Below are 11,955 nucleotides of genomic sequence, written 5' to 3'. Positions count from 1 at the left end.
CTGGAGGTCTAGAGCGCACAACCTGCACAACCCGTTCTGGCTGGATTGTTACCGTAGCCCGGCACGGGCGGGGTGCTGGCACAGGGCGAACTGGGCCAGCAGTTCCGAACTATAGCCTCTTTGCTGCTCCTTTCTCCGCTGCTTGGTCCTCGTTTGGTGGGTAGTTCTGTCAGGTGCGTCGTAAAAAGTGGACCAAGGCGCAGCGGGTATCGTGCTCATCTTCCTTTTTATTTGGATAAACGTGAACACTTAGAACAAAAATAACAATAATAACAAACAACGACAAAAACAGTCCTGTAAGGCTACAGGACTGTTTTTGGAACAACTACCCACAAAACCCATGGAAAAACACCCCAATGAAATAGGACCTTCAATTAGAGGCAACGAGGAACAGCTGCCTCCAATTGAAGGTCAGCCCAATAAACTAAACATAGAAATATAAGAACTAGAACAAACATAGAAATATATAAACATAGAACATAACCCCCAAAAAAACGAAACACACAAAACAAACACACCCCTGTCACGTCCTGACCAACTACAATAGCAAAATGACCCCTTTTCTGGTCAGGACGTGACAGCAGTGTTGTTCCAATTGTATTGAGCACCTATATTTGCCATAAGTCTTTGATATTTGTATATGGTGATTAAGTTAATAATTTATTAATAATATATTTTTTGGTCATTACAGTAACGAAAGTGACTAACAACATCATGATGTGAAGGGAACTTTACATAAAGCCTACAGGTATAATTCATTATGATGTGGTTTTGTCATAAGCATGTATGACCCCATATAATGCTTATAACCATCTCATAATGATTCTGACTAAATACCAGACATTTTGAGCCAATGACTCAACAATTTTCGACATAGACATAAACTTATTATAAGCATTTCAATAACACATTATAAAGGCTTTTACATGCTTATAACAAGTAATACAGTACTATACCTGGAGACTTGAAGTGTTACTGATGCCTTTGAGGTCACACAGGACCAAAACACAGCCATATTGTGATCACTCTAAGATATTTAAGCACAGGCGCCTGCTGAGGGGAGGACGGCTCATAATGGCTGGAACGGCGCAAATGGAATACATGGAAACCACGTGTTTGATGTCGTCCATACCATTCCACTGATTCCGCTCCAGCCTTTACCACAAGCCCATCTTTCCCAATTAAGGTGCCACCAACCTCCTGTGATTTTGAGGTGTGGCCACAGTTGCTGTGTAGACAAGGGCTGACCGGGTACTGTTACTGGGAGGCAAACTGGAGTGGGCTCTTGTAGGGGTGACATATAAAAGACTTAGCGGGAGAGGATTTTGACACAATGATAAGTCATGGAGTCTGCTGTGCTCTAACTACATATTCTTTATGGCACAACTATACGCAGACTACCATACATACACTACGACTCTGTTGCAGGTGGGGGTATCTGGACTGGTTGGTCCTTCTACAGCGTCTCCACTGGCACACTTGTACACATTCTGGCTCCACATTCACTGAGCCTCTTTACCAAGGGTTTAGGGTTGATAAAGTCATTGACTCTTTTTCATGATTGAATTATATTCAAAGAATCTCAAACATACCCTGTGACGTTGGATTTACAGATGTTCTCTATCCTCTATGTCTCATTTTAACTACTAGAAATAAGTATAAACTGTGAAATGGATAAAAAACTTTTGAAACGAGAAGGACAATGACACCTATCACTTACTTGTAAATGTTTAATTGGCCATTCAGGCATATGGTCAAAAAGTGCAGTTTTTTTTATGGTTGTCACTGTAGATAGGTTCTGACAAACTGACCACTGAATGACCAACCAAAAAGTCTGCATGTATAATAAAGATATTTCCCACGCTGTCAATTATTGCATTTTTTAAGGCAGTGTTATATCCTGCTGTTGCATGAGATATAACATAACAGGTGGTTTAGTCTATCTACCCCACTAAGTAGTTTAGGGGTACGTCGCCTTTGAAATAAAATGTGCCTAATATTCAGTGCGACAAATGTAAGGACACTGTGTTGCTCATGGGACACAGTTTGTGAACACAAAGATGAACAGGCCAACACAACAACTCATCAAGAATTCTTTGTTGAAAATGCTTTTTTATTATAATTATTGATTTAAATTACGAAATGAACAAACACTGCTATACATATTGCTGTTTTTGTTTGTTTTCAATCATTTTAAACAGTTAAAGCATTTGAGAAAAGAAGAAATAGATGTCAGAAACAGAAGACGTACAGTAGATGACACGTACAGTAGAAGATCTAAAGTCAATGGCTTTCCTACGTGTTTCTAAGGGGTTCAAAAGACTCAAAACAGACTAAGAACACACTCTCTCCCACAATGGTTTTTGGTATCTTTGTTCGGTCCGCAATTTGACACAATGCATGATGGGTGTTGTTGTTCAAATGCTATCACGTGATACCATAACTATCCAGTGAAGTTTACCTCAAGACCATCCACACAAAGATAAATAAGTGATGTGTTCTCCTTCAAGACTAGTCAGTCCACAACAACAGCAGCAGCAATGATTTTTGCACAGTCTTATTTGCTGCACCCAGCACAACAAAAATTGTTCAGTAAGTCTTCTGTCCCGTGATCACAGCAAGGCCATGACACTCACTGACCCTGTAAGGAATGTTTGAAGTAAACAACAGGTCTTAAATATTGCAATTCTATCAACCCCCCCCCCATAAATGACTTTCAATGAAGCTCTAGAATGTCTGCTTGAACCTTCACTTCCATTAGTACTGGGGGTATAAGGAGTTGGTCATAATACCCTCATTGGTCGAACTGTCTTGGTGAATGACATAATTTCAGAAGTAGAAGGGTCCACGGTTTGAATTTCTCCTCATATAGCACTCAAGCATTTGAGCCCCGATGCTTCCCATGCTGCTCCTTAAAATAGTTATCAACAACCACACAGAAGAGAAATCCCTGACATCAATGTAAATCACACAAACATGTATTAAACACATAATAAAGTTCAGGTACATTACTGAGAAAAGCACACAATACGATGGCCATCGATACTTTGACCAATATTCGGAGTAGAGTGTTGAGGATCTAGGCAAATGAATAAAAATGGGCTATTTTCGTTTGAGACACTGAGGCTTTGAGGCTCACCCAGTGAACCATCAGGAGACAACAACACCAGAACGCAAGGTCACACAGCACAGGTCATAAATACAAGTAGAGATGAAAATAAAGTCATATGTTTATTAGCGTATCAGCGCATCCACACACTCTCTGTAGTCTCCCAAACAGGTCCTGGTTTCTGGGAGAGGAGGATAAAAAAAGAAAAAGATGAGTCTGTTTTTAAAATCTCTCCATTGTTTCTATATCCCTCCCATTGTCTCTCATTTAGTCATTAATTGGTAGATTGATCATAGCAGAGTGCAACTTTTGCCCGATGGCTTTACTTAATGTTGATCAAAAAATATGTCTTGCTTTCACCAGTTTTCTCCTCTTATGACTGCCTCTGCTGTCATTTCTAACCTCCATGTCATATGTTCATTGTTCAAAAAACAAATTTTGCTGGAGTTAAAATGGAGAAGGGATGACACTGGCTGGTACAGGTGCACACACTTTGGGTATAAAAAAAATCACACTGAAGCGTACAAGAAAAACAAGCGGCTTAGCCCTTGAGGGTTCCTGGTGTCAAGGAAACAGTTACCGGTTGGCTTGGTCCAGGCTTGAGTGTGCTCTTTGTCTTCCAAGTCGGTAGGGGGCGCTGCTCACCCTCCGCACAACATCACCTTACTGCCCCTGCTCAGAGGGCCAGGAGGGTAGGTGAGTTGAGGGAGTCTGAAGACTGATCCCCGCTGCTGCTGCTGCGCCGGTGGGCTTTGGAGCAGGACTCTGAGGACGGCGAGGGGCTCTCGGACTCCAGCATGCTGGGGTAGGTGAAGATGAGGCTAGGGGCGCTGGGTGTGGAGGCCGGGGTGGAGGCGGCCACCACCGGGGTGTTGAGGCTGTCGCTATCGCAGTAAATCCCACCACCTCCACCAAGACAGATGGGCTTGATGACGGAGCGCTGGGACTTGCCGTCCTCATCGTCCTCTTGTGGTTCTTGCTTCACCACAACAGGGTTGATGAGGCCTCGGGGACCCAGATTGTTGCGCATGGTCAGCGGAAGAGGAGCACACTGCTGCTGGTGGTGGTGGTGGCCCCCCTGGTGGCGATCGTCGGGGGGCAGTTTGCACACGGGGTTGTGGGCCACCAGCATAAACTCCAACTTGTCCTTCTCCTTCTGCAGTGTCTCGATCTCTTTCTGTAGATCAGCCTTCTCGTCCTCCAGCTCCTCAGTCTCCTGGAAAACACAAACAAACAAAACAGCCGATCAGGACAAGTTTAAATCTTCAGTATCTGGAGGGTTAATATTCAGCTCAATTACAATTCTGGTGTTTGGAGTAGACAGAAAAAGTGTTAATATTCATGTTAAACCCCCAATCACTGTTTAGGTACACATTGGTGAGTTTCTGCACCACCTAATGCTACCGCAAGAGTGTACTGTTTTCCAAAAAGAGCACACTGCACATTATATTTCAGTGTAAGTTTGTTCAGGAAAAGAGTAGGGATACAGCGAAAGGGCAGTCAATAAACATCTTGGCTATGTTGCACCTGAATGACCTGAACTTAAACCTACACTTTACCTGACATTCTGGTTTGACCCTTATCCTAATTCCAAAAAATATTGCTAGTACAACTTTGTCCAAACAAAAAAGGTATGAGGAAGTAGGAAACAAACGAGCAAAGCACGGACACACCCCAAAAATAGGAGAAACAGTGCAACCGTCTCTTTCTTTCCTTGTTGCATTGTTTCTCCTATTTTTGGGGTGTGTCCGTGCTTTGCTCGTTTGTTTCCTACTTCCTCATACCTTTTTTGTTTGGACAAAGTTGTACTAGCAATATTTTTTGGAATTAGGATAAGGGTCAAACCTGAATGTCAGGTAATGTCAGGTAAAGTGTAGGTTTTAAGTTCAGGTTGCCCTTCATGATTGAAATATGACACTTCCTTATTTGGTCATTCAACAAAGAGTGGCGTGTGGTGGAGAGAGGGAAGGGCGTTTTTGCTGGAAGCAGTTTGGGGGAGTGGAAGGTGTAGTCATCAAGTTGAGATCAGATGGGACTATTCTAGCCAATGAGAAGGCAGATACGCGCGTGAAAAACAGGCACAACTCCTTTTTATCAAAGTTGCCGAAATGCCACGTGCGTCCACTAATATCAGTGCATTCATAACAACCTAACCATTACAAAACTTTGCCTCTTCTTCTCGGTTAGGGTGTGTGTGAGTGTGTGTATATATATGTGGTTGTGTGTGTGTGTTTGTGAGTGTGCGTGCGTGCGTGCGTGTGTCTGTGCAATGTAACTCACTCCTTGGAGCGTCTCAGTGAGTTCTCGTCTGCGGTTGCGGCACTTGGCGGCAGCCAACTTGTTCCTCTCACGTCTCACCCTCCTCTTCTCCTCTTCTTCAGGGGTAAGCTAAGGAAATAAATAACACATCTTGTGAGTTGTCGTTCACACATAAGCTGAACAAGGTAAACAAGAAGAGAAGCCTTGGGTTTAGACATATAAGCCATCATCTCCAAATTCCTCACAACTTGGGACTTTGATATTAAAACTCACTCTACTGTCTCACAATGTTAGAAGACATTCACCAATAGTGCTTGGCGGCACATGGTGGATTCCAGACAAAATGAACTTTTAAACATACACTCTGTACACTTGTGGTCCTCACCTGCTCATCTCTCCTGCGGCGTCCACGGGTGTCCCCGATGGAGCGGATGACACCCGGACGGGCCAGGGTGGTGTGTCCCAGGAGCCCGGGGCCGTTGGAGAGGTGGTGGCCATAGGGGTGGGAGCGTGAATACGGGTTGGACATAGAGGTGATCACTGTGGGCTGCACCATCCACTGCAGATCCTGGCTGGTCGTTATGGCGTTTATCGTAGGGATGAAGGCACTGCTAGAGCCAGGCATGTCGACCCGGTATTTCTAGATACAGGAAAGGTAGCCAAGAGAGAGGGAGGTGGGCAGAGCGGGGGAAAAAGAGGGCAGAGGGGGAGAAAAATGGTGAGTGGATATTTTCAAGATGATAATAGATGTTTTCAAGATGACAAAGAACAAAAGTTGTGTGTCTTCAACTCAGGGGACAAACACATTGTGAATGGAGTAACATCAAAATATACATTTCCATGCATTTCTTTTTTTGCTTAAATTGAATGTTGTTTATTTATTTCACTGGTTACAACTGGGGGGAAAACTTCACTTGACATGACTTTGACCCTGCTACCTCAATTTCCATTTCTGCCACAGAGTACTGTAGCGTAACCCCCCGTTTACACACCGGCCACCCACCCTTCATCATACTCACACATCCTCTTCATTACAGCCTAGTAGTGAATCACTGACTCCACACACAAACACTGTCTAGATTCACCCGTTTAACCCCTGGAGTGGCACAGTCAGTGACACATTCAGTGAATCATGGCGGGAAAGCCCGTAGTGTTGCTGCCTCCATCATCATACTACAGCTAGGAGAGGAGCTTGCATCAAGCTGCAAGTCATCTGGAGAGCAACGTGGTATGGAATGGTATACCTCTCTGAAGAAGAAAAAAACATCCACCAGAAAAGGTGTGATGACTTGTTTATTCCTGTCAGAATAAGGTGATTATGATGGTTTGCAGCGGCACTGATATAGTCCTCTCTCTTTCCATAGACAAGTGTAGCATATCTATTTTTGTTTATAAAATACATTACATAAGACCTCAAGTTTAATTTATCTGAGGATTCTATCCTGCTCATCAGTGATCAACACCAAACTGTTGTGAGTGCCAACACAGAAGTGACCGTCGTTAAAGCAAAATACAGTATCCTTAATTCAGTTTATATGGCTTGAGCCCTCATGAGGCATCTTTGGGGTGATAAGACCATATCTGATGCCACAATGATAGGACGCAAGTGAGTATGTCTCAACAAGTCCACGCCAGACACTTGAGTGACTAGAGGGAAAAGGTGAGTGATGCATGTCATCAGCCGACCCGATATGGGCTGGATGTACTTGTTCATTAAACATAGAACATGAAGAGACTAGTAATGCTTCTGGGCTGGCATCCAGGGGTCAATTCATCCATTATTTTATTTTTTCTTGTGATGAGTCATGTTGGGGATATGTAAAGCACGTGCGTCAAACGGTCAGTTCCAGTAAGGCAGAAAGAGGCATTATATTTAGGCTAGAGAGAAAAGCTAGGTCCCCAGCCAGTTACATTCCAGAAGTGAGGCAACAGTGAAAATTCCATTGCAGTCATAAATCCCAGGGACTAATAACTAACGAGAAGGTAAAGTCCTAAATGGGGTAATGGTTGGATACGGTAATTGGGGTGACTGGTTGCCACACAGAAGTAACAGACATTTCTGGTATGAACCGGGGATATGAAATTAGGTAAAGGAAGGCTGTTGTGCAAATTTGATTTGTGAGACAATAGGTGAATCGACTGCGAGTAGACTCCAAATGTGAAACACTGTCCACAATTCCAGGTGCAGGGTACAAATACAACATGTTACGCGTTTCTCGGCCCAGTAATTTGTGAGTTGTCTCGCATAGGCTATCAAGTCATTATGCTAATGTCTGTGTGCCGGTGTTGTGCCAAAAATCTCCCCCTGCCAGAATTCTCCCCCGTCAGAATTCTCCCTCCCCTTTGCGTTCTTCATTGCTGCGACTTGCTTGCTCGTTGAGAATTCTGCTCTTCACTCCGTTGTCATTTTAGCCTACATTTCACTGATCTAGTAGCAGAAAGCATTTTTTGTCTGCAGTTTTCGGTTTGGCTATTTGTTTCAAATTCTGGAAGGGGGGAGATTTTCGACACAACACCGGTAAACAGCTTATCCCACGTTACCCCCTTTCCCGGAGTCTTACTCTTACGCGCTGGGATTTCGCCATTGCTGCAGAAGAAGAAAATAACACCCCTCTTAAACAAATAGAATAGTTGTCCTCCGCCCCCGAGAAACTAAAGGATGACGTAAACATCCAGGAACTTTCGCCTCAATAAATCTGTAAACATGTCCAGGGAAGAGAGAGCACCTATGGCACTGCGTCAAACCCGGAACAAATAAGGAAGTGCTTATGATGATCTCGAAATTGATGTAACCAAGTCAACTCAAAAGACGGATTCAGACAGACAAAGAACAAAGTCAAATGCGTGGGAGTTCTGGTCTGGAGTGGACGATAAATATTATTTAACGCTACGACCAGTCCAGCTGTTATATGTGCGCCCACGAGAGCAAAACAACAGTTGCCATTTGGCAGACAGGTCCTTTCACCTACAAAAACGAGACACTTCTTTTAGCCCTCAGTTTCCCGACACGTACCCGAGAGGAGATCTAAACAGTTGCAATGTTCATTATACGAAATTAAATTAGAGCACTGGTCTAGGTCTATGAAAGAACAAGCTGTTAAATGTAGCGCAGAGATCCCCCTTCATTTGCCTTAGTAGGCCTACTGCGGGTTGTGAATTGGACACTGACAACCTAACCCCAGACGACTGAAAACATGTCTCTCTGTCACTTTCATACAACATATCGACACTTTTCAACCTTAAAAGCTCATCTTTGTCGGGAATAGCATTTAAAGTGGACATGTGGTGTAAAATGCTGATTATGGTTGTTCCTCAATGATAGCCACTGGGCATTATATCTCAGAATGTCACTAGAACGAGAGGGCGAGAGAGCAGGTAGAACAAACCCTGTAGGCCTAATCACTATATGGGATCTGGGGGAAATTCCTGCCTCGAAGTCTCCAAATGTTCCATCGTCCACGAAGGCGCATTGGGAGACGCATCGTGAGCGTCTTAACCTGCCGTTTCCAAGTCACGACAAAATCTGCCAGTGCGTGATACACGGGGCCCATCTGCAACACACACAACCTCGAAGCTATGGGTGGATGTCCTATATTGTGCAATGTGCAGCGTACCACCACTGAATGACGCTATAGTCCTTGTTGCAGAACTTCTATCCAATGTGGAGTCCTAGTCAATATTCGCTATTGCTCTGTTCGCTTTACAGTGATGAACACCAAGAAGGCACTGAGAGGGATTGGTAGAATCAGTGCATGTTTTTTGTTCCCCTTGACCAAGTTATGCGCATGAATAAAGTCGTTATCCCATGTGCAAGGGAAAAGGTAGCCCTTTGGTTTACACATTCCAACTTATATTTAAATCCATATCTTGGAGGAGAAATGTTGAAAGCAATCAGAATGACAACATATGCTGTAGCAACCTATACGCAGTTTGGTGTGTGTTATAACTCATGATAACTTGCCTCCTGTGTCCCGTGTGGCTCAGTTTGTAGAGCATGGTGTTTGCAACGTCAGGGTTGTGGGTTCGATTCCCACGGGGGACCAGTACAGATTTTTTTTAAATTCAATTTCTTTTACAAAATAATAATAAATAAAAAAATGTATGAAATGTATGTATTCACTACTGTAAGTCGCTCTGGATAAGTGCGTCTGCTAAATGACTAAAATGTAAAATGTAAAACATGTGTTAATAGAAGTTTATACTCATTCAACAGGTCTTATAATGTGCGTATGCCTAAATAATTTGTGGACTACACAGTATGAACACTTTCTAAAGTATATTCTTCCGTCTACAAAATATGTATTTTCTAATAAAAACGACCCCTCAACTTCAAATGACCAGTTCTATAGTGCAACACGTGGGTGTTAAATTATAGGCTACAGCGACTGAGCAATACCTGATTGCATATTGCAATTCATATGACGCATACACATAAGTGTCAATAAGTACATTTTCTGCAGTCGTTCACAACACAGGTTTCATAACACAGGTTTCGTGACATTCAACATAAATCCGGCATTGAGTCGGTTTGTTCCTTTTTTACGCACTTCGCTCGCGCATCGGTGTCTTGGCCAGAACCACATATATAATTTATTAAGTTTCAGATTATTGCAGAGCAGATCTGGAAAATATTGGGAGAATATCACAATATAACGCGCGCAGATTCTGATAATATCACAGGCGATACCGCGGGCGCGCTTTCTCCAAATGTGAAGAAAGAGTCTCTACAGCACTAGGCTATAGTTTGGAGTAATATATTTCATATCAATATAATATTCTTAATGGCCCTTGAATAAAACATGTGCATAGCAATGTATTAGAAAGATAATATGCACCTCTATTGCATGGCACAGCACATCACCTTTAATTACGAACAGCGCTATAGCCTCTCCGGGTTACCCATCTAAAAGTGTGTCATAGACAACTGCACAGTGACGAAATGTCGATACAACGAAACTCAATTTACAGTTGTGAATGGCAATATTTTCATCTGAGAAAAGAGAAAATATATTATGTTGTATTGCGTTACCTGGTAGCTTGAGGTAGAGATCGGACTGCCGATCGTGCTGCTGCCGCTTGTGAATGACTCTGGCTGGACGGGCGAAGTGCTGCTGCCGCAGGACGAGGTGTCGTAGTTCACGGAGTAGTCCTGGTACATGATCCAGGAAAGAGGAAGATTTCAGTAGTTGATATGAGCTCCTAACTCTCAAAAAATCCTCTGACAGTGGAATCCCTTTTGGGAGCTGAAAGTGGACCAGATTGGAAAGTGACCAACTTGAAAGCAATAGTCGTTAAAACACGTGGAAATCCAGAAAAAAAAGTGTTTTCAAATAGGTTATTGGTATAATAAATCCAGGCTCTTCGAAATTAAATATTTTAAAGGTAATTAACTAGAAGTAAAACTGAAAATATGTATATTTTTTGTCCACTCCAAATAATTATATCCTGCTTAAGGATAACTTCGGCTACTGTTCTTTCCCTTGTCACTGCTGTAGCCTATTCAGGTGTGCTACAAGAGCCAACTTCAAGAACAAAAGTCACCTACTTTCGCAGTCAATCCAGAGTTGACGGTGAACAGACTTGCGTTGCGAGTGAGTCACATACAGAGGCTTTCAAATTGCTTTCAACCCCAGCCTACTCTACAGAATCTCTTCCCCGCGACACACTTTAGGCCTACTTCAGCTATCCGCTGTTCCCCTGGAACAGTTCTATCTTTCTTTTTCTATTCCTTCACCACACTAGGATGACTCACTTCAATGGCACTACGGAGAACTGCAGCCGCTTATCAACGCAAGTAGGCTCAATCACGTCACTGTCTGGGCGTAGACACTTCACTTGAGGGGTTATCATAGCTACGATTGTAAAAATCAGCACAAGGTATCGTAAATCAGCTATATTGTTATAAATAACATCGTTAGAGTCGATTTACTATGCTTGTGATAAGCCTACATGTTTTCGCACGTGTGTTTTATCATCGGGTTGGAAGTTATACAGTGTCTCTATATTCACCGTTTGTCTGATTTGGTACAGTCCATTGACGCATGTTTCCTAAAATGGGCAGTTGCGAGAGGACAAGGTTTCCTTGGTAAAGGCACGTCAGAGACTGGAGGGATTCCCTACCCTCCCTCACCGCATTTTCTCCTCAAGCTCAGAAGGACAGGGTCTCTGTGCCACATAGACTAGGTTAGGTATATGGAGTTATTAATAAAGACAATTGCAGTTATATCTTGCCACCCTTGTGGATCTTCATCTCATGACTATTCAACGTTTTTGTAACTTTTGGCTTTCACACGAAGAGACAGAACGAGAGAGAATTATATCCCTTTGAAGTTTTTCGCAGCTCTAGAATTGAAATGCCGGCCCTTATGTGTAGCCCGAGGAACAGATAGATGTGGCTAGTCCAGCAGGAAGGGAAGATTATGGAAGGAAATGCTACCATATTCTTGACCGCTAGTCAAATAAAATAAAATTGTATTGGTCGCCTACACATATTTTGTGGGTGTAGCGAAATGCTTCTGTTCTTAGCTCCAACAGCGCAGTAATACCTAACAATACACACAAATACCAAAAATAATTAAGATATATAG

The 11,955-nt window shown here is 43.0% G+C and overlaps 1 protein-coding gene across 3 annotated transcripts; it reads right to left on the bottom strand.

Moving 5' to 3' along the window:
• Positions 1-2,092: 2,092 nt before the first annotated feature.
• Positions 2,093-11,142, bottom strand: fosl2 (FOS like 2, AP-1 transcription factor subunit). Of its 3 annotated transcripts, none has more exons than XM_029714093.1 (5): positions 10,914-11,142; positions 10,398-10,611; positions 5,754-6,008; positions 5,390-5,497; positions 2,093-4,325 (listed from the first exon to the last, which is right to left on the bottom strand). In XM_029714093.1, the coding sequence occupies exons 2-5, from the start codon at positions 10,524-10,526 to the stop codon at positions 3,786-3,788; spliced, it is 1,032 nt and encodes a 343-aa protein (XP_029569953.1). In that variant the 5' UTR covers positions 10,527-10,611; positions 10,914-11,142; the 3' UTR covers positions 2,093-3,785. The 3 variants fall into 3 exon arrangements, with proteins under 3 accessions (XP_029569953.1, XP_029569954.1, XP_029569952.1); XM_029714094.1 differs by having other exon boundaries at positions 10,398-10,517; positions 10,914-11,141; XM_029714092.1 differs by having other exon boundaries at positions 10,398-11,141.
• Between the last annotated feature and the right edge of the window lie 813 nt (positions 11,143-11,955).

The sequence above is a fragment of the Salmo trutta genome, chromosome 25 (assembly GCF_901001165.1).
Source record: "Salmo trutta chromosome 25, fSalTru1.1, whole genome shotgun sequence".
NCBI lineage: Eukaryota > Metazoa > Chordata > Actinopteri > Salmoniformes > Salmonidae > Salmo > Salmo trutta.
Note: the sequence above shows the minus strand (reverse complement) of the source record. Positions and strands in the feature narration are given on the sequence as shown.